General features: G+C 36.8%; 1 protein-coding gene across 4 annotated transcripts in view; it reads left to right on the top strand.

Annotated features, from left to right (window-relative positions):
• Positions 1 to 1194: 1194 nt before the first annotated feature.
• The window catches only part of SEC23A (SEC23 homolog A, COPII component), a 28884-nt gene continuing 7080 nt past the window's right edge, over positions 1195 to 22998 (top strand). The window contains exons 1-18 of one of the 4 annotated variants that reach the window (XM_086895205.1): positions 1286 to 1380; positions 2617 to 2698; positions 4801 to 5042; positions 6874 to 6931; positions 7186 to 7272; positions 8459 to 8695; positions 8795 to 8874; positions 9816 to 9960; positions 10299 to 10457; positions 11245 to 11360; positions 12719 to 12842; positions 13993 to 14073; positions 15827 to 15916; positions 17165 to 17271; positions 18152 to 18305; positions 19038 to 19115; positions 20079 to 20240; positions 21746 to 21832. In XM_086895205.1, the coding sequence (XP_086751331.1) occupies positions 4822 to 5042; positions 6874 to 6931; positions 7186 to 7272; positions 8459 to 8695; positions 8795 to 8874; positions 9816 to 9960; positions 10299 to 10457; positions 11245 to 11360; positions 12719 to 12842; positions 13993 to 14073; positions 15827 to 15916; positions 17165 to 17271; positions 18152 to 18305; positions 19038 to 19115; positions 20079 to 20240; positions 21746 to 21832 (1986 nt within the window). In that variant the 5' untranslated portion in view covers positions 1286 to 1380; positions 2617 to 2698; positions 4801 to 4821. Of the gene's footprint in view, positions 1381 to 1431; positions 1888 to 2616; positions 2699 to 4800; positions 5043 to 6873; positions 6932 to 7185; positions 7273 to 8458; positions 8696 to 8794; positions 8875 to 9815; positions 9961 to 10298; positions 10458 to 11244; positions 11361 to 12718; positions 12843 to 13992; positions 14074 to 15826; positions 15917 to 17164; positions 17272 to 18151; positions 18306 to 19037; positions 19116 to 20078; positions 20241 to 21745; positions 21833 to 22998 lie in introns of those variants that run through there. The other 3 variants (XM_086895206.1, XM_086895203.1, XM_086895204.1) reach the window with 3 other exon arrangements.

Below are 22998 nucleotides of genomic sequence, written 5' to 3'. Positions count from 1 at the left end.
GAATACTTTTGAAATGACAACACTGAGTCACTTTCTGTGCATCTGTTTGAAGTTCAGAGTGTTGTGGGGTTTTGGGGTTAGTCTTATTTTTCTTTTTTCTTTTGAGTTCAGAGTGAGGATGTTGCATGTCATTGGCAAGCTCCTACTTAATACTCGACAAATGGCAGTGAGATTTGTGGATGAGGAAATTTAAAATCCGTCCCGTAAATTCTGCTGTTATTTAACTGTCCATGTTTTCAGACTGGAGAGGACTGGTAAACCATACTGGAGATAGTAATGGCAAAGAAATTCTATCATAATCACATTTGACATATAAGAAAAGAGAATAAGGTTGTTTTAGTAATTTGTATTTGCATTCAGGTGGTCACAGAATGTTTTCTGAGTTGCAGTGAAGGAGGGAAGATATGGTAGGCAGTCAGCAGACTGTTTTTCAGTCCTGCTCCATGTCTGGATTAGTTGCAGAAAGACCTCTCAGGAAAGACAGAGGTTACTATTCTGGCCTTTAATGACAGGCTTGTTAAAAACAATTATTGAAACTGAAGAGTCACTATAACTTGAGTTTGGGGATAAAAAGCTGACCACACTAACAAAAAACCCGGATAAACACATACAGCAATGGCTATGGCTATGTGATAGTTACTATAGACAGTAAAAAAAGTATTAAATATTTATAAATATGAGATAAAGGATTGTTTCAGGCTAAAAAGCCCAGGGATATAATTTCAATATATTTTTTCCCCCAGGCACTCAGAAGAAACATGTAAACAATCTTCCAGATTAAAAAGTTGCCATAAGTACACATGGTGGAAGATAAGAACAAGCAGGGTGAGCTCAAGGACTCCCGGAAGCCCAGCTGTTTCAGTCCACGGAATTTCAGAGAAATTCCGTGCCGGCCAGAGCAGCAGCGGCCAGAGCAGCGCAACCACCGGCGGGCCGCGGGCGGCCCCGGTACCAGCGGGCACAGGCGCAGCACGGGGCAGCCGAGCGCTGCGGCGCGGAGAGAAGGCAAAACTACCCCCGGTGATCGGGATGCCTTTTTTCCTGAATGGATTTGGGATTGAGATGCAGACGACCGACCTTCAGAAGAAGGACGAACAGGGCAACGAGCACACAGCCGCGAGCAAGAGCTGTCAAGGCGACGAAGAGACAGTCAAGAGCGGCATGGCTGCGGCCGGCCCCGCGGCCCTGGCTGGGGAGGCCTGCGGGCTGCCCCGGGGGCGGGGGAGCGGCGGAGCTCAGCCCGCCCCCGCTCTCTGCCCCTTGACGTGGCGCGGACTCTCCCATCAGCCATGTTGATGCGTCGGCAGCGCCGGGGCGGCTGCCAGCGGGCGGGCGGGGAGAGCGAGCACAGCGGGAGCAGCACCGACGGCCGGGACGCGGGTGAGCAGGCAGGGCAGCACTGAGGGGGCAGCGCGGGGAGTCCGAGCCGGCGGAGCTGGGGTGCCGCGGGGAGGAGAGGCGGCAGCCCCGTTCCCCGCGCTGGGAGCCCCGGGGCCACCCCGGGCCGCGGGGCCCCGCACGGCTGCCGGGCCTGGAGCGAGCGTGGTGGGAACTCCCCGCGTCCCCTCCGTGGCAGTGTGGGATCTCCGGGTGCCCGAAACTGCTCTCGGGGCCCTCGGCGGCCTGAGGGTTCGGGGCTACCGACGGCCGCTGGTCAGCGCTGCCCGCGGCCTCCCGGGCAGGGGCTGGTTGAGCTCTCTTCCTGTGCAGCGGGGGGCGCCCGGCCGGCCGGGACTGCCGGCTCTTCGGTAGGGCCGGCGGGGCACGGCCTTTCCACGGCCGGGGGTAAAGGGCGGCACTCTCCCGACAGCGCCTGTGGTGCTCCTGTCCCGGAGCTCTGCTGTACCTACGCCGCTGTGCCACTGACGGGGCTGCCTTGCGGTATAGGTAAAGCTACAGGAAATGCAGGCCCTGCTGCGTTTGATTATGTTTTGATTTTTAAATTTAGATGGGTTATCACATACTGTGGTTGTTTAAAAAAAAAAAGTTTTCAGTGAGAGGTCTGAGAGAGCAGATTTGGAGGATGACTGCGTTTGAGTGGTGAAAATGTTAGCAACTTGTTTTATATAACTATTTAAATTATTCTGCTCATGTATTTTAGTTTCTCCTTGGAACTGAAATAGATTTGTATCTGATACGTGATTTGGGCATAAAAAATTAACTAAAGGTTTATTATTAATCTCTTTTACCAGGTCGTTAGTGCCTAATAAACTGAGAGAACAGATGTGTTGTAAGAAAAGTGGGCAGTGAACTGTACTCATTTAGTGGTAGTTAAACACATGGTACTATAAGGGACTTCGATCTGTCTATGCTGAAACTCTCACAGTGCTGTAGAGAAAAATGTTTTGCTATTTTTTGTATACGCATGCAAGGATTAGAGGATATTACTTCGGGGATATTCTGTATTGGGGCATAATTGTCTGTGATGTATAAACGCTTAAAGGTGCTAATAGTCAACCAGTGACTCTCAATGCAATTCAAGGGTGGCTGTATTTTTGACACACAGTGGAGATTGTCATGGTGCAGGATTGCAAGATACATTCAGCCTTAGCAGTGGGAGGGAAGAGGAAAACCAGAAAAGACTTCTGGTTTTTTTCTGGATATCCTAATTTGCAGCAAAGGTAAAGCAGTGACACCCCAAAGTGGAAACTTTTGCCGTTCAGCTGTTCTGAAAATCCCTTCTCTGAGGTTTTCTGAGGTGAGCAGTGTGTATTTTGTGGCATTCAGTTGTCCAAAATTTGGTGTGTAGGCTGTAGGCCAGGTTTGCTGTTCTTTTAAAATGCAATACATTTCCACACCTATCTCAGAAAATGTGTCTGCATAGCTGTAACAATGGTACCAAATGTAACTTGTCAGACCAAGAGATCCACATTTGATGAACGATAAAATAGGTAAGCATTATTGGCTCTTGAAAAGGAAGAAAAGGATAGGAGAAAAGGTGGAGGAGAATGTGATTATTAGCCACTTTTTCCTTCTGAATAGGAAATCTATACTTAATAAAAAATGACAGTATTTAACTCAGCAAATTCAAAAATCATTTATGTATCTATGTGCACGTGATTAGTCACTGTACACTGGTGTTTGTACATTGCCCTTTAAGGAGTAATAACTGGGTGGTAAAAGTAATATCTATGCACAGCCATTTCAAATATAGCTAGAGTAAAATGTGGAGAGAACACTTTGAAGTCCAGGACAAAAAGTGTGACACGTTGCAGTGTTTGGAGCTGGATTTTGTGAGTCTACAACTGCTGCCAGTTAATGGCTGAAATAGCCTTAAGTTGAAATTTTCTCTGTCTTCTCAGGAAATAATTTTTAAATTGAGAGATTATTCTGTTTGTGATTATAATGGAGATAGTTGCATTGTGCAGATTCCTGCATTAATACCCCATTTTTCAGAGATAATGTTCCTTTATCTTTTCTACAAAACATGGGTGGATTTTGATTTATTAGGAGAGAAATTTCTTAAATTCTATAACCTCTTCAAATTCCAGGCTGTTATTTCCTCTCTTAGCTAATTTCTCTCTCTGATTTCTCTGTAGTAGTTACAACTTTCAGACAGTCTCTCTTTTGCTCAGTTTTGTCCCCTGCCCAAAGGCTTTGCAGAAATTTGAGTGGAACTCCCTCATGCTCCCTGTGTTGTAATTGCCATGATGTGTTCAGATAGGAGCAAATTTGTTCCTACTGTCAGTAAGACATGCCCATTAAAATATTGGCAGTTGATTATTTCCTAAGGATATTAACTGTGAAATTTGGCACTTTGCTTTATGTATTTTGTTAATCTGTTTTCTTAAAAGTTACAATTAGAATAAAAGCATTAAGTTAGGCTATAGTTTAAAATAACTTGAAAAGTTTTTTGCTATCATAGAAACTAAAGGTGCAATGCCATTATAATTTTGATAGAAGTAGGTTTTGGTAAATTGAGAGTTTCTACGAGTCTCCTGTAATGTATGTAAGGTCAGAACTAAGAATGTCAGTGTACTTGTGAGAATTTGTGATTTAAATTCCAATTCAGGAGGAATTCCTAATAGCATTTCTAGCTATTAGCAACATTTTTAATAGTGGTTCATTAACTTTGTACAGTATAAATTGAGACCTAGGAGTATTTCTGCTTCCTCTTAGGTGGTAGGCTTTTACAGTAAATCCTTAATTATTAGGGAGTGTGAATTTAGATATCATAGTTGCTGGAAAAACCTGTGCTATATGTACTTTAAAGGTACTGTGTAGCATGCAGCAGATAGTCAGGAGTAGTGTGTAAAGCTGAGGAGTGCTCTTTGCTGACTTTACCAGTTGTTCACAGGTACCTGTTGAGCTTTTGGGAGGTGTCTGTGCTCCCCAGTCCTCCAGCTTCCAACTAATCATAGCAGAACATTTTGAAAGCCTTAAGACAATGTCCAAAATGGTAAATTTGAATTCAAAGAATTGTTGAAAGGTGCTGCTTTCTACATAATGTATTGGAATATGGCACTTGTTTTTCTTAAAAAGTTATTTCCTAGAGTTGCTGTTGGAATGTACTCTTGTGGAATGTCATGTTACTATTCCTTTATGTTTGCATGTAGGCTGCATCATGAGATACCAAAAATACGGTTAAGAAACTCTTAGAAAATTTTATACAGCAGTATTTTGTTTTTCCTTAGAATTCTGCACATTGCTTTTAGGATTTAAGAAGCTCTACTCGGTGTTTTATAGACTGTCACTCAGTTTCAGTATTTGGATGTGTGACTGTCTTTACATGCATTCAGCATTTAGTAGTTACAAGTCTTTGCATGGCAACATTCTGCTGACGGTTATTTTTTATTTTAGTGTTAAAGAGAGAAGTCGACCATGACAACCTTCCTGGAATTTATCCAGCAGAATGAGGACAGAGATGGAGTTAGATTCAGCTGGAATGTTTGGCCTTCAAGTCGTCTTGAAGCTACAAGAATGGTAGTCCCTGTGGCTGCCCTCTTCACACCACTGAAGGAACGGCCGGACTTGCCTCCTATTCAGTATGAGCCGGTGTTGTGCAGTAGGACCACGTGCCGAGCTGTTCTGAACCCCTTATGGTAAATCTAATGCATATTATTGCTCCAGTACTTTGTCTTAGAGTCTTGAGAACAGTGCTAGCTGAACTGTGTGAAAGATCTGGTGTATGGAAGTTCAAATGCTCCTCACAGCATTGTACAGCACAGACTTACAGGCCTTAGAAGGTTCTGCACATAGATTTGCAGAATATGTAAATCATAATTTCATAATTGTGTAAAGCATAATTTCAGTAAATATGAAACATATTTACTGAAAACATAGCTTTCATTTAATGAATTGTTTCAATGTACTTAGTGGTGATTAGGTATGTTACTTTTCTGCAACTATACATCTTGGGGGTTAGTACACTCTTGCATTTTGCCTCTAGAAAATGACTTGGGTAAAAAGTTGCAATACTGTGTCTTTTGAATGGTTGGACCCTGATATAGTTTAATTTCCAATGAATTGAGCTATGTTTATTACTGACATTAGTTCATTTGTGGACCAAAGCAGGTTATCTGTTTTAGGTTATCAAAACAGAAGATGATAGATAACATCAGAAGTAGGCATGAAGGAGGGTAGAAAGGTGTTTAAGCTTAAGGGTGGTATTGGCACAGGCTCAAATGATTGTGGACTAATCATGGGTAAGTTTGGGTTGGAAGCAGAGGAGGTGTTTCATATGTCATTCCTGTCATAGAGGTATGGAAAAGAGGCAGAATGATTTCTACGTTGGAGTTTGATAGGCACTGGAAGGATCCTGATTGATAGAGATTAGACATGATGTCAGATAACCTGCAGAACAAATTTAATGTTACGAATGTCTTGTCCCTGCTTGGGAGAAAAGAGAGCTTCAAAGCAGACGTAAAATCGTGTTTCAGTATTAAGCAGCGACAGTGGCTGGTTATACTGGGAGTCAGATCTAATTGAAGTTAACTTTATCATTTATTGGGGGCTGGAAGAAAAACAATGAAAAGAAAAAGTTGTAAAGGGACAGACAGATGCTGCCATTACAGTGAACTGTGTTCATTGTTCCTGTGTTGTATGTGCAAGTAATGACTGGATTTTTTTTCCCCTGAAAGGGTGGTTAGGGACTCAATCTGAGGAGATTTTAGAAGCCCATGTAGCACTTCGGGCTAGGTAATTGGCAGCCCCTATAACTGGTAAAGATAATTAGATAGCAATAGATCAGTGTTTTGTTTACAGCATGCTGGGACTTACCCGAAGATTTAATATTTTAAAAAGATTTTTGCTCTTGTAGACAGGGGAAGATGTACTAGCAGGAAGTGTACATTGAGAACTATTAAGGTGACTTGCCCTTAAGATATGATTAGGACTTTATGACATCTCTGTGGCACGAAGATAGAACTTTCATTTTTTATTTTAACTGTCTGAATACTAATAAAAATGTAGACAAAAGGAGGTAGTCTTGCCATTTGAAAGCAATGCTGTTTTTGTTACAGAGATAGCTGTCATGTTGGGACCTGTTTTTGTAGGGCATAATCTATATTCAGGCTAGTCCCACAATAGATAGAGGCAGAAAAATATGAAAAATTCAGTGGTAGGGAGAGTTAAAAAGATTTTTTAAAACCATGGACAAAGGCTCTAATATAGGTACTGAGTCTGTATTTTTAAATTTCTTATTTGCATCTTTTTCCTGAAGACCATTCTTTTTCCCTAAACACAATAATTTGCCTGATACATCTGTGTAAGTCTCCACTTATTTTCAGTTTGTAATGTGGGTATTTAAGAAAAAATTTATTAGAATGAGTCTTTTTCAAAGTCAGTGTGTTTTTTAAAGACATATATTCTAGGGACAGTGGAGGAAAATGAATTGTTCATGCTAAATAAACTTTTCCTGTTGTATTTTTATAGCCAAGTGGATTATCGAGCAAAACTCTGGGCTTGCAACTTTTGTTATCAGAGAAACCAGGTAAGAAAATGAAACATTCAGCGTATAGAAAATATTTTTACAAGGTGAAATGAAAACCTTGATTTTTCAAATTATAGTTGCAAACTGAGATTGACAGCAAGAGCAGAATTGTGCAATTGGTTCTTCAGACATTGCACTGAGATTTTTTTCATAACAGCAATAGTGAATATCTGTTGAAAAAAGTCTGATTTTTTTTTCCTTTGTAGAAATTGTAATCTTATATTTATATTTAATTTCTGTGCTTTTATTTGCAGTTTCCTCCTACTTATGCCGGCATATCTGAAATGAATCAACCAGCTGAACTTTTGCCTCAATTCTCCAGCATTGAATATGTAGTACAGGTAAAATCATTAAATAGAATATTGAACATCTATTGCCTTGCAATGTACAAAAAGAATAAATTTTGATTTTACTTCTTTATTTTAGTGACTGAGTGTTTATCTGCTTGTTAGTAGATGGAACATTGATGCCATCAGTTGGAAAAGGACAACATGTTATAAGAGCATTAGGATGGCTAATAAGACTGGTTTAAAAAAAAAAAAAAGAAAAAGAGAGTTCTCCTCTAAAGGTGATACTTCTATTAGGTCTGGGTTTTTTTACAGTGAATTTAATTTTTGTGTCAGGAGGCTGCTTACCTTGATGAAGTAAAGCATTGCTTGATGAAGTAATTTCAGTTTGGATTTGACTGTTCATTCACTTCTCAGTAATCATTTGAATTTAAGTTTGTATTTGAATGATGAGTAGTTAGTTCTGATGCTGTCTGTTTTAGAGACAATAGCTAATACATATTCAATCCAGGTGTTTGATTTTTAATATTCATCCTTTTTTAGGATAGAGGTTACTTGAATAGAAATAAAAAATGGACCTTAATCTCTAAATTGCAAACATTTTCAATTGCAAATTTTTAACCTCCAGATTAATTTATGAGGATTAAAATTTCTAAGACCTCAGTGAGGCAAATCATAATCTGAATCATCACCGAAGTCTTACAAATTTTAATGAAAGGAAGAGTGAATACTGAGCAGAATCTGTACTTTCTGCCAATTCTTGTAATGCAAAGGAAATGGAATGTTTGCTCATAGTGAAGCAAAATTAATTTAGATAGAATAAAAAGTACTAATGATCTCTAGAGTAAATTAGGAGGTGAAATGCTGTGGACTGTCATCAGGTTAGAATATTTTATAATTGTGAATAGCTTTATGACTGTTCTGTTCACTTGGAGCAATAAAAGGTCATTGTATATTAAAAGATGTATGTAATTGGTTCTTGCTTCAAAATTACCTGATATCATAAAAAGATTTATTCTTCTGTAGTAAGCATTTCCTTTTTGTAAGGAGTTCATTTTGGTAGGGGTTTTGTTCTGGATTCTGATTACTAATTGAGAAAGCGTTAAGTTAGATGGAACATTGACATTATTGGTATGATGAAAATTAAAACTTTTACAAGATGTATCTTTCTTGTTAATTTTTGATCCTTTAAATATTGCAGGACTTGTTTTTCATATGATTCTAATTTTGTTTCTCAAAGCGTGGTCCTCAGATGCCACTGATATTTCTTTATGTTGTGGATACATGCATGGAAGATGAAGACTTGCAAGCTCTGAAGGAATCCATGCAAATGTCCCTTAGTCTCCTGCCACCAACAGCATTAGTAGGTCTCATTACCTTTGGCCGAATGGTGCAAGTTCATGAGCTTGGTTGTGAAGGAATTTCCAAAAGTTACGTCTTCAGAGGAACAAAGGACCTCTCTGCAAAACAGCTTCAGGTAATGAACAGAAGCAAGAAGCAAACAAAGAGAAATCATTAAGGTGTTAATGGCAAAATAAACAGATTTTGTGATAAAATCTTATTTATTTGGCTACAGGAAATGCTGGGGCTTACAAAAGTAGCTGTTGCACAAGTCGGTCGGGGTCCTCAAGTGCAGCAGCCACCACCTTCAAACAGGTACTCTACTTCAAACATCTTAAAACATGTACCTTGGCTCCACTGATGTACTGGAAAACCTAGGTTTTATGGACATTAAAACAATAAACCGACGGCCAAACTTCTTGGCCAGGCACAAATTTACTAGTAGACTGTTCTTTCCTACAGTTTGTATTGGGAAGAATTGACTCAATTGTTAGTAGTAATATTATCTGGATGATTTTTGAAAGTGCTTTGAGATACATGGTATAGATACATTACTATATAACAATAGTAACAATAACAACAACAATAACAGTAATAATAATGGTAATAATACTTCTGTTGATTGGTTTGCCGGAAAGTGTTAATAGATGCTTTAGCACCCCATCGGCAGATACCCAGTTGTGCCTTCCCTTTTTCTCCCTCTTCTATTCCTCTTCCCTCTCCTATTCCTCTTTCCTTTCCTTTGGTCTCTCATTTGGAAATCGCAGGATGGTATTTGATTTTCCTTTGTATTTCACTGTGCCATATAAGAAATTTTTGAAATTACTGAGACAGTTTTGCTATCTCTGCCCTCCAAAAATTAGCTGTATGTGTAGACTGCTTGCAGCAGCATGAAAGAGATCTTACGATGTTAATTTTTCTCCTGATCTTTGATTGCCACTGAAGTAGGGAAATGTTTCTTTTTGAGATTCATAGGTTGTTGTTTGCTCTGTTTGTTTGACTGGGTAGGGTTCTTTCTGCATACTGGTGGTATATCTCTAGGTCTGCCAGTTTTGCAAGCTCTTTGCTGAATCTCGAGTGTGTATATAGTAATTCCAAACTACTTTATTTTGATGAAGCAGAGACACTGGTCTGAATTCACACCAGAATCTAGAACTAGACATCTCAAATATATGTCTAAATATTGCTAGTGAGCAATCAATAAAATTGTTATTTAATAATTTAAATCTAAAGTACTTCCATGTATTTATTTCCAGATTCTTGCAACCAGTGCAGAAGATTGATATGAATCTTACTGATCTTTTGGGTGAACTGCAACGAGATCCTTGGCCTGTTCCACAAGGAAAGCGGCCCTTACGTTCTTCTGGAGTGGCCCTATCTATAGCTGTTGGACTCCTTGAGGTAAAGGGTTTAACTACTGCTGTGCTAAACGTAGATCATTTTCTTGCACAAAAGCTGCCACAATCAATATGTAAAAACTGTAGTAATTGATGTGTATTAGATTTGTAGAATGATTCTGATGGATATTGTCCCTCACATGCGTAGAATTTAGTAGACATTACATATTTTAATAAGACAAAAAATTGAGACTTTGAATTATTGGTAGATTTAAGTTCTGGGAGTGAAAAAATGCAGTTATTGTTACAATCCTATCAGTGTGATAAATACCCACATATCTATTTCTTTTGTTCAGTCTGTAGCAAAACCCAATGGTTTTATTTGTCTTTTATTTCCTTCAGTGCACTTTCCCTAATACTGGCGCACGCATAATGATGTTCATCGGAGGACCAGCCACGCAGGGACCTGGCATGGTGGTAGGGGATGAATTGAAGCTACCTATAAGATCATGGCATGACATCGAGAAAGACAATGCCAAATATGTTAAAAAGGGTACTAAGGTAAGAGATGGTCATAAGATTTCAGACATATTCCCAGTAAGGAAACATTTAAATTGCTGGGCACTGTAAAATGCTGTTAGTAATAGCAAATGTATAAAGAGGTGGGAATTGTGTCGTTTTGTTTAGCTGGCTCTGAATAGTGGTACGTCTCAAGAATTCCTTCAGAAATTTCAGTATATTGAGTTAGGACTTGTCTAGCTCACATTAAAGTTTGTTGGAGTGTTTCTCTGATGTGACCAAGTGGTATATCTAGTGTTGTAAGGGTGGTGCTTCTAAGACAGGTGCTGAAAACTGTCTCTGTAGCTGGGAAAGGATTAGGCTGTAGAGTATAGTCATATCTAATTTAATTTAAAATGTACACTTGGGTTGGTGAACTGCATCCAAAACCTGTTGAATTCATCTTGACTGATTATAATGGGAGCTTAAACAATTAGCTCAATTGCAGGCACCTCTCATTGTAGACATTTGAGATTAGAATAGTAAATTCAGTTCTGTGCTGGATCTAGTACTAAATGCAAAGTTTAAAAGAAAGAAGATCAAACTAATTTTCTAGTTTAAATAGCAACCACTGTTCTCTTTATTGGTACTTAGGCTCTCAGCTGATCAGAAAAAAAATCCCAAGTATTGAAAATTCCAATCTTGTTAACTATAGGAAAAATATAATTTTATGTGAATAGAATCTGATAATGTTGTTTTAGAAAAAAATTATGAGTTTAGGATTTACTCTGAAGACGAGGAGAGTTCACATTGCAAATTGCTATGAACTGTATTTTCATCTTGGGTTTAGCATTTTGAAGCCCTGGCTAATCGAGCTGCAACAAATGGTCACGTTATTGACATATATGCATGTGCATTGGATCAGACTGGTCTACTGGAGATGAAGTGTTGTCCCAACTACACTGGGTATGTTTGTGTTTTAGTAGTATATGAAGATGCAGTTTAAAATTGTTTAACAGGAAGCACTTGCAAAGAATGTTCTATTTAAAAAAACCCCATAAATTCATTGATAAACTGCGATGGGTGCATTTGTACCAGAATTTTGGAGTATCTTGGCCTCTGGCAGATTTGTCACCACAATTTTGGATTTAATAGGAAGTGGGTTTGCTGTTTTCTTTTAATGTGATCTTTTTGAGGCTTGAATAACATGGATATCTTTTAATCAGACAATTTATCAGATACACTGTTTCTGTTTTTCTGTGTATATCTGTGTAAGTGGCATGTTTCAGTAAAGATAAGGACCTGTCCTTATTTTTCATGTTCTTCAGAGAGGTACAAACCCCTCTGTTATTCTTTCTTTCTTGTTTATGCCATTCTTTTATATACTGTTGTTATTAGGTTCAGCTAGTGGTTTAGATGACTATCAGGTGCAGATCCTGAGTTTCAGGCCAGCTTGGCCATGCTAATCACTGCTTCTCTTTGGAGCTGTGTGTATAGCCTTAGCTTGGGAGTGTTCACTGTTCAGGGTATTTATGCTTAAATTTGATTTTACCTGCATATTTGACACCTGTTCCTTTTCTGCATCAAACTCAAGTTTTGTTTTTGTTTTTGTTCTGCTCTTTCTCTCTGCTTCTGTGACTCACCCTATTTCTGTAGCCTTAATGTATAGTTTGTTTATTTCTCCTGCAACAATTCTGTTTTGGTTTTGGTTACATCCTGCATACAGGGAGCATTTTCTGATTCTATACATGTCTATTTTCTTCTGTTTTTGAGTATCCACCTGGAAACTTCTTTTGCATATAATGTTTAACCTGTTGACATATTTTACTAAAAGGTTTCAATTAATGTTTTTTGATGACTGAAAATAATATCTCCCATTACTATTTTCTAAAGGCAGGATTTGATATTTCATGACAGATGGCATCTATTGCAGTTACATCCACAGAATGCTGCTTCTTGAGCATAGATTTAACCCTGAAATAATGAATGAACTACACAAAATCCTATAGTTTGGAAAAATAATTATTAGAAGTAAACTGACTTGGTGTGACAGGAACTTGAGACATCCTTAGTGTTGAAAGTCCAGGATAGTATTTTCCCAGTGAAAAATTTTTTACATAATATAATGACCTTAAGATGCATAGGGCAAGAAGCTCACTTAAAACTTTCATCCTTAATATTGTAGCAAAATTCTTTAGCCTATTTTAAGAAGGTAAAAATATGTCTCACAGTGAATTGTCTTTAGTTTTAGTCTTTAATAAAAATGAAGTATATAAATGATCTATTTTCACTCATGGGTTTTGTTTGTTTATTTTGTTCTCTAGAGGCTACATGGTAATGGGAGACTCTTTCAATACCTCATTATTCAAGCAAACTTTTCAGAGAGTATTCACTAAAGATATGCAAGGACAATTTAAAATGGGATTTGGTGGCACATTAGAAATAAAGGTAAGGATACAAAAATGCAGTCTGTTAGTGAAACAATGGAATGGGATGGTTAGAAACTGCAATCTTTGCCCTTTTAAGGAATTTTTAGGAACATGCTGAACAGATGTACTGAGTTTGGCCTGTACATAGCTGTACATAGTCCTGTCTATCTTTCTGCAGTTCTAGGATTCTGTAAATGTGAGTTAGGTATAATGGTAGTTCCTTCTCACCTTGCATTCAGTGACAGCTAAAAAAGAGACTAAAGCAAAAGAAATGTTTCCATTAGAAACTCAAAGTGCTGTGAGCTTAGATTTTGGTATCAGTGGTTTCTTGGTTTTAGGTAGGTCAGTTTCTGTATATGGTCCAGGACAAATTTTCTTTTAGTTTCCATCTTTATCAGAATCCATTCTGTCATTTTAACAATGTTGTATTTTGCCTCCACCATTGTGAGAAGCTTAGAGCTAAATATGCTGTAGGTACAGGCACTGCCCTCCTTGATGTTTCTTGACAAATACTACAATCCCGTATTTTAGAAGAATATGAGACTATTTTCATTTTTCGTGAAATTCTGTTTAAATTTTTACTACTAGGACAAATAGTTGAACCCTCTTTTTTTGGTATACATGTTCATGTGAATTTTGTTGAAAGATCCTGGAAAATGTAAAAAGGGAGCCCCAGTTCTAGAGGAATTTACAGATTACTTCAAAGAGGAAAGTGACATTGGAAGAATGTAAATAACTGGATCTTGTTTTTAGCTAAATATGTTTAAGACCTAAATTCCTTACCAGGTGGGTGTAGACTTACCTTACTAGTCTTAATCTTACCTTTGAATATTTTAATTCTTTCATTAGAAAGGAAACATTACCCCGTATACTTTATAGGCTCCTATGTTTATAAATCATTATAATTATAAATTGTAAAGCAGCTTTTCTCCAAGTTATAATTTATGTTCAGGCTGTTAAAATATCCTAATTAGTATATCAAACAAACATAATTAAGTGTAGAAACTGAGAACATGAAAAGTGTTTCCAAATGTATTAAGCATTATTATAACCTTTCCTAAAGATGTCAGTAACATAATATGCATTGAAGTTTTAATTATCTTACGATAAAATAAGACTGAATTCCTTAGTGTGGTATGTTAATGTATATTTTTATTTGAAATATGCAGACTTCGAGAGAAGTAAAGATTTCTGGAGCGATTGGACCCTGTGTCTCCCTCAACTCTAAGGGACCTTGTGTCTCAGAAAATGTAAGTAAGCTTCACTGAAAATGAAGGTAATATTCTACTGAGGAATAATAATACTTCTGGATTTGAAGAGAGGCTGAAACTTACATAAATGGAACAAAGTGTTCACTTTGTACCAGTTTTAAATTAAATACATACAAGCTCACATTTATTACAAGGTCAGGTTCAATTGTATTAGACCTTGCCAGATCCCTTGTTATTTATTGTACTAAGACACTTGTTTAGATTTGTCTACTTGTTTACATTGTTTAGATTTGGTTGCTTTGAAATTGTTATACAAAAGTTATATGATGCTGTAGCAGAAAGCAAGTAGAAGTGAGTTAGCATGTTTTATTGTTAAAATCAGAGCTGTGTCCTTTTATCCAAAGTGAACCATAAAAATACATTTTTTAGAAAGAATTGACAGAACACAAGGACACAAGACTTTGGAAACATCCTTTTTATCTGAACTCTGTCTACCCATTTCTGCAGATGTTTCACCAAATGCACATTTAATTACTTGATTGAAAGATCCAGCTATTGTAGGCTCCTGAAGTAATACATTTAAAATTATATTAGACTTAAATCATCACCTATTTTCTTATCAGATAATATTAACTTTCTATTACCAATAGAAAAGCAATTCCTGTAAGTGACCAAAATATCTTACATTTGAGAAGTCTCACTTTTGTTCCCAACTGTCTGCATAATACAGCACTTCTGAATATGAAAATGCTCACAAATGGTCTGTTCTAATCAAACATTTTTATTCTGTGAATTTTCCTTGTATTTATGATTGCATCTTTGTGAATATAAAAATTTCAATATAACCAGCATTTTTTTTTTTTGGTGATCTGGCACAGATTTTTCTCATTTCATTACCTGGAGGGATTGCATATATTGCAATAAAAGTTAATTTCCCCAAAAATAAATTAGGATTTTATCTCATTATTTAAGCTACATATCTGTTTCATAGGTGGTAACAGGAAATTTAGTTGTGAGATTGTCTGTTTTGTAGTTATATCATGATTCATTTATATTCTAAACCCCTTTTTGTTGAAATTATCTGAATTAAAATTTGAATATGAATGAGTGTGCATGCAGCTCATTTGAGTGGTAACTGGACAATTCCTTTAGTCATAATGCTTTCAAGTGAATATAGGCACAGTGACAATATTGCCAGTGTAGTTTTCCTTAAATGTTTTATTTGCTTTCACTGTGCCCATTATGGATGATGGATTAATTTAATTGGTTTTGCTAAATATTTATATTGCTTTGATGCGAAAATGGAATTGTCAGTTGAAGTACACTTCTATCTGTGTACAGGTACCTTGTTAGTTACTAGAGACTGTGTAACTAAATAAAAACGTAGTGTGTAAGCTGCAACTTAGTTTTACTGCTGCACCTTAGAAGAATCATTCCACTTCCATGTGCTTTTTGTTCTGCTTAAGCAAAGTCTGGTACTTTTTCTTGTTTCTAACTTGCTTTTTCAGTCTTTTTCTAATGCCAGTTCCTGATCTTTATACTGCATTCTTTAATGTATTAATTATTTAAAACAACAATATCTCTTTTTTTATTATTTTATTTTATTATTCCTGCATCCAGCACTGCAGTTGCTTTGCAGGCGTGTTTGTCTGAGAAGGTGACAGAGTGAGCAGGGAGAAAGCTTGTGAGATTAATTGCAAACAGTTACTGATAATGGTATATATACATATTATATATATATATATATATATATATATAATGCTGATAAAAGTATTACAAAATCTTTCTGCAGGAGATTGGAACAGGAGGCACTTGTCAGTGGAAGATTTGTGGTCTTAATCCCACTACAACACTTGCACTGTACTTTGAGGTGGTAAACCAGGTAATAAATATTTGTCTACTAAACACAGTAATCTTACTTTACATGACTGTCAAAGCTTGCGTTTTCGTGTGATTCCCCCTAAGCTCAGTAGCAGGGATAAAAATGATGTTGACATTTTGTGTTGTCAAAGTTTAGAGGTGGACACTAACTGCTTAATGATGGGCTAATCTTCTTGTATGTGATAATGAGCACTAAAGAACTCTACAGATTTTGATTAGAGTTCATAATCTCTAACTCGAATTTTTTCTTTCACTGTGTTACTTATTGAATATATTTTAATTGCATTCAATGAAAGTGCTGTAATCTGTATATTTATAAGTGCTTTTCATTATTTCTCTGATGTTTTAGTTACAAGGTAATTGCTACATAGTGTTACATTTTAATTTATTGCTCAGTATTTGCAAGCAAAGATTGGTTTCATTGAAATGCATGAAGAACAAATACTCTGGTTCCCTGTTTCCTTGAGGGGTTACTAGAAAAGAGAATCAAAATTTGAGGAGCAAGTGTGGCACTCATTCTCATACCATTTCTTATTCCAAGTAGCAGCTCAGGAACTGAGCTGGCTGCAGTTTCTATATATTTAATATACTGTATTTCATAGTTTGTTATCTATGCAAAGGTTTGAAAACTTGAACTGATGTTAGCCAGGTTTTGATTTTACTTCTTGTATATATATGTTGGGCTCATTTTATTAGTAGCTCTAAAACCAGTCTAATTATTGTGTGTAATAGTTGATTTCAGCTCTCTTTCTCTTTTGAATTGCTTATATAGCGTGTAAACCTGTATTTTCACTGAGCGGAGTTTTGAAATTTCAATTTACACCTGGATTCCAGTCTTTGTTTTGATGGCACTGTTGGAGATCCATTGATCAACATTTTGGACTAGTATATATTTTCTTATCCTGTAATTCCAGTGAATCATATGGTGTTCAAATAGAATGTAGTGAAACCAGGAATTGTAAGGCCCCTTGGAAAATGTTGTCTCTTTAAAGGCATGTGTAAGGGAGGACATTGATTGCTGTAAGGATATCTGGTGAAGCCAGCAACTGCTTTGAAAATCATCCCTTAGCAATCTCCAAGTTGATTATCTATGTTTAGTTAAAGTACTCAACATTACAAAAGCACCAGACAATGCATTAATATAACTTGGGCTGCCTATTGCAAAGATTTTCTAGTAATTAGTTATACATTTTCAAATTATACTCTAAAATCTTGAGATTCTCTTTCATTTTTTTCCTTCTGTACTTAGCACAATGCTCCCATTCCTCAAGGAGGACGTGGTGCAATCCAGTTTGTGACTCAGTACCAGCATTCCAGTGGGCAGAGACGTATCAGAGTGACCACAGTTGCCAGAAAGTATGTTTTACTTTGTAGATTTTGTAAGCAGTCTCTTGTTTCAGACAGTTTCCTCTCTTGTTCTGGGGACTGTTTTTTCTCTGAGAGGTTACAGTAGTTGTATAATGTTATTATAGGAAATAATTTCTCTGAAGAAAGCCAAGTGATTTTAGACAAAAGGGAAGCTTTGAGTGAAATTCTGTGGCCTAAACTCAGGATATGTTTGAGTTAGGGAATGGCAAAAATCACTTCATAAATTAACTTGAGAATGCTAACTGCAGTTCAGAGGGATGTAAATACACATGTATAACCTTTACTTGCTGTTTCCTTGATTCAATATACTTCACAATTTCAGGAAATTATGTTAAATATTTTGATGACATTTTTTAATGTCCAGTGACATTTATTTTTTCTAAGCTGAAGGAGATCATTGCTTGGTTAATTTGATGGAAAATTCAGTTTATTGAAAAAAGCATTGCCCTAACTGTTGAAAAGACTGTGTTGTTAACTTATTTAGTTGTATTAGTAGAATCCTGGTGACTGATGAAAGGTCTAATTAATAGTTTACTCTGAAAATTGAAAAGAACTGGCAAAATGCAGAAGAAAATTGCTTAGGTGGGAATGTGTGGTTAGATTCATGGATGGTGTTTTCTGTAACAACCTTTCATCATTAATTTTTAAAAAAATATGATAGCTGTTCTATTTGTAATGTTATATTTTATTTCACTGGTTGCATGGCATCTGTACAAATAAGGAACATTTGTAATTAAAGAATGGTGAACTGGGAGGCTGCTCATTTAATCTACCATTCAGCTTTCTTTGCCTTAATTTTGAAAGATTATTTTGAGGTTGGATTTTTTCCTTTCACTGTGATGCAAATCCTTGTATTTTTATTTTGCAGCTGGGCAGATGCACAGACCCAGATTCAAAACATTGCTGCGTCTTTTGACCAGGAAGCTGCTGCAATTCTCATGGCTAGATTGGCAGTGTACAGGGCAGAGACAGAGGAGGGCCCTGATGTTCTGAGGTGGCTGGACAGACAACTTATCCGACTGGTAAAATGAGCTGTACTGAAAGAGTCAGATGGGTTTCTTGAATGCAGACACATAAGTGACTGCTGTTCAGTGATAGTTAATTTTGTGTTTATTTTAAAAGAAACTGAAACCTTAATTTCCACATGAAATTATGCAGAATTAACTAAGATCATCTATTTCAAATTTAAAAAAGAGCAGGTATGTTTTCAGTTGATTTATTAATGTTTCTGCAGCACATGATAATTGCTAGGAATTAAGAGAAATTTTAATATGTGATTAGCAGAAATCAAAGTTTTCTCTAGTTTCTGCTGTCTCTTATGATATTGTAGAGTAAATATTTTTAGCAGAAAAAAAAAAGAAGGCAAAGTATCTAGAAAACCGTATGGATTTTATTTTTATTGTCAAAAGTTCAATTTTCTGTTTGGTTTTTTAAACTATATTTTTTTTTTTTGTAAGTAATTACTTATCAATAATTTAATTCTAAAAAAATTCTTTTGGGCTGTTTAATTTTCTAAGTCTGCTCAGTGATTTTAGAAGGGGAAACAACCAACAAACAAAGTTTGTAAAGCCTCATATGCAAGAAAATCACTGCTTGTTAAAAAGAGAACTTGTGTCAGTGTCTGCTAGGTTTCTGTTTGTTTAGAAAGTTGCAAGCAGCACAAGTCATGTGCCTGTTAAAACCACACTTACAGTAATGGCATGACCATGCAACTATATTTCTTAATATAGATTTTTCTTTCTCATTTGCTTCAGTGTCAGAAATTTGGAGAATATCACAAGGATGATCCAAGCTCTTTCAGATTTTCAGAAACATTTTCACTTTATCCACAGGTGAGTTTGTATATAAGAAGGTTTGTCTATAGGGATAGAAGAGATTGCTCAGTGAAGAAAGAGTTCATGTAGCTGAGTACAATAAGGCATATCAGGATGAACAGAACCCCAGCCCCCAACTACTGTCTGGCCTGTTGTCTGTGCTGCTTTGTCCCCTTTTGTCCTCTGCCCTGACAGTTAAATATCTAACTGGATATTTTTTGTTCCTTTTACAATGAAGTCCTTATCTCACCTGAATTTGTAGTTCATATAATGACACTTTTTAATGGGCTGTTCTAATGAAGAAATTCAGAAAACATAAGAAAAGAAATGGGTTTGCTTTATTGTTTCTCTCCCATATGACTTATGATACTGACCAGAAAAGAGACACTACTCTGTGAAGTGAACTTGACCTTGATTGTATTAAACTTTGAATAGTTTATTTGATAATAATCCATTCTGATAAATTTCTCCCTTCTGATAGCTCCAGATACTTCACTTTTGGAATCTTCATATGCTTCCATGATATTTCTGTTTCAGTTACCTATTAATCCGTCTGTAGGCATTGAATGTTACGTAGAGATTGAATCAGCATGTGGAGAATTGTTTCAGCAATGAAAGCATATGCTTTTACTAACAGTTTGACTTTGCTGTGGTTAATATTTCTTTTTCTCTTCACATGCTATATAGCTTAGTTGTAGAACAGCAACCTCCCTTATAAGAACAGTAAACTGTACAGAAAATAAGGATTTCAAAGCTGTTTTGTAGGTTTACCCATTCTGATACCTCTCTTACTGTCGTGAGAGTGCGTAAAAACTGGCAAAGGTGCATATAAAAATTCAGAATTTTTTAAAGGAGTACCAGGAGTTGGAATTCAGTTTTGTTGTGGCATTGATCTCAAGTAGTTTGTGGAAAATATTTTTCTTCTTGTACAACTATCCTTTTTATCTGTCAAAGTTCAAAACACTGGTTCTTGTTTTGCAGTTCATGTTTCACTTGAGAAGATCTCCTTTCTTACAAGTTTTTAACAACAGTCCAGATGAGAGCTCCTATTATCGTCATCATTTTATGCGTCAAGATCTAACCCAGTCACTTATCATGGTTCAGCCAATTCTTTATGCCTACTCTTTCAATGGACCTCCAGAGGTATCAGTAAATTAACTCCATAGTGGTTTCAAAGGTGCTTTGTTGAGAAAGAGGTGATTGCTGTCTTCACTGTTACATGTTATAAAATGTATTGGTTTAAAATTTATTGTATGAGAAAGAACATTCATTTAATTTAATTTAAGACAGCTATGGACGAGGCATATCTCAGAATTCTGATGTAGCAGTCTTGTGAAGAAGTCACTTTGTAAAGAGGCTATGTTTTAAACTTAAGGATGGTACTTTTTTATTAGTTTTTGATAGCTTTTATTGGTTTTGTGGAGCCAGAATGTAAACATAAATGGAAATGTTTTTATTTAAAAATGTACTTTCACTGTTGCCTGAAAGAAAAGTTGAGCTTTTTTTTTTAAATGTACAGATTTTCTTCTATTTTACTGCCTTAATCCAAAGTTTCTAATTTTAATATGGTTCCCATTATGTGTAGATTTAGTACAGAATCTTCCAGCTGACCTTGTCATGGCACGTTCTGTATAAACCTAAAATAAAAAGCTGGTCTTCCAAGAAGGTTCTGAAAGAAGTGCAAGACACTTCTTTGTGTCAGCAGATAACAAAAGTAGTCTGTTACAAAAAAGAGAGTGAGGCAAAAAAAAGAGAGTGAGAGGCAGTGAAAACAAACATAGTAGTCAACAATCTTGGCAGGTTGGATTTCTAACCTTTTTTAGGATTGTTTTTTTTAGACTATTCATGAGGATATAAAAAAAAAAAGACTTTTAGAAGTGAAGTTTAAATGAAAGTAATAAGGTAGTTTGTGAAGAACAGCTTGCAATTGTAATATCACTCTCCCATGTATGGAAACCAAATAGTTCGATTGGTGATTGAAGGATAAATATGATTAAGCAAGAGCTGGTGTGTTAGTAGTGTAGAATGAATTATATTTTTTTCTTGATACTTGGAGTAGTTAATATTTTTGTTACTTTACTAATACTGATTCAGTTAAATCATATAGCACCGATACAGTGTCACTACCCTTAAAAATGTGACTTAAAACCTTTAATATTACATTAGATTTCAGAAATCAAGAGTATTTACTATATACAATATTGGGGGATATATGTGCACAATAATAATATGCTGTAAGAACAAGACTTAAAAAAAACCCCAAACAACCTCCAAAACCCAAATCTTACACCTGAATAACTGCTAAATCCTTATACATTGAAATGCAATTCAAATTAATGGCACTGTATGGGTAAATACAGAGGTACATGAAAGACTAGTAAAGTGCATAATAATGAAAGGGGTTTCAGCTCTTGAATACATTTTTTATTACTTTCATGAAGTTTTAGATACAGAATCAGGCAGGATAACTTCAGAATGAAATTGTGTGAGTTGTAGATGTGTAACATGAAAAGGAGCAAATACAGAGCTTTAGTAAGTGATTGAAAAAGTTCCTAAGATTCAGTTACTGATTAAAAAATCTGGCAATGCCATCTGATTGCTCAAATCTGCATCATTTGATAATTTTAAAATTTATTTTTAAATCTTAGCCTGTTCTTCTGGATAGCAGCAGCATTTTACCAGATCGCATACTCCTTATGGACACCTTTTTCCAAATACTTATTTATCATGGAGAGGTAAGAGTTGTCATTTTTTACATAAATACTCTTTCTATGTAGGAGTGCTACATTGTGGAAGTCACTGGGAGTGAGGCTCCAGTTCTCTTGCACCTCAGTGCTTGACGCTCTCATCTGTATGGCTGACATCAGAGTCCTAGTTTGTGTTTGTAGTTTGGTAGTTTAACATGTCTGTATGCAGATACCTGACATGACTTGACCTTTTGGTCCTGTTTCTTATGACAAGTTTGAGATAAATTAGCTTCAATATGCAGAGTAATTTTTTAAATCAGTATTTTCCCTACTTTAGAGAGTATTATACCCTGCCTCCCCCTCCTCCCCACTTTTCACTCATTTATTTTAGATCTATAAATTGGTTCTTCAGAGATTGGTAGTCAGAACACCAAGTTTTATAGTTACCCTTCATCTCTACTGTCCTGGAGGAATGGAACTGCTGCTGACAATTTGGTAGATAGACATCCCTTAGTAATAAAATTAAAGTGATTGTGACTTGCTACCCACTCTTCCTCCCTGGAGGAATTGAGCTGCTGCTTTTTACTACTTTGCAACTGTAAATGGTCCATAGCTGAGAATTTGAAAAATACTGTTCTGGACCATGTCCTTGTAGCTGCACTGATAAAACTAAACATCAACACTCCTTAAGTAGCAGAATGTAATCTCATTTTTGTAAGGTGCTATCAGTAAGCAGCAGTGGTGGGCTGCTCCCTGAGGGAAGGAGAACAGGGAGCTGTGCATCACTGCGAGGCAGGCAGGGTCTTGTCACTGAGGACCTGTCCCCACTGTACCTGAGCAAGGCTAGTGGAGCAGCTGTGGGCCGTAGCCAGACTCAGCCTTGAGTCCAGATCACCAGAAAAGTTGATGGGGATGAGGCAGCTCCAAGTTCTGGCCACGAAGTCAAGTCCTCGAGTGGGGGTCCAGATCAGTAGGTGCATGGCCAGGTACAGGCACGTAGCTCAGACAGGAATGAGACCCTCAGTTTAAAAGCAGCTGCCAAGCAGAGGAGGGAGGAGCCCCTGCTGAAGGTCCCTGCAGGTCTTTCCTAACAATTGCCTGAATCAGTGAGCTGACCTTGAGCAGCCAGCTTTGATCCTAGAGGGTGGGGAGGTTGTGCTACCGACTCTGAAAGATATCAGTATAAGTACTTTTTTCTTATATGTCATAAACAA

The sequence above is a fragment of the Cyanistes caeruleus genome, chromosome 6, assembly GCF_971803275.1.
Source record: "Cyanistes caeruleus chromosome 6, bCyaCae1.hap1.1, whole genome shotgun sequence".
Lineage (NCBI taxonomy): Eukaryota > Metazoa > Chordata > Aves > Passeriformes > Paridae > Cyanistes > Cyanistes caeruleus.
The sequence above is the reverse complement of the archived record's forward strand: the minus strand, read 5'-3'. Positions and strand labels throughout refer to the sequence as shown.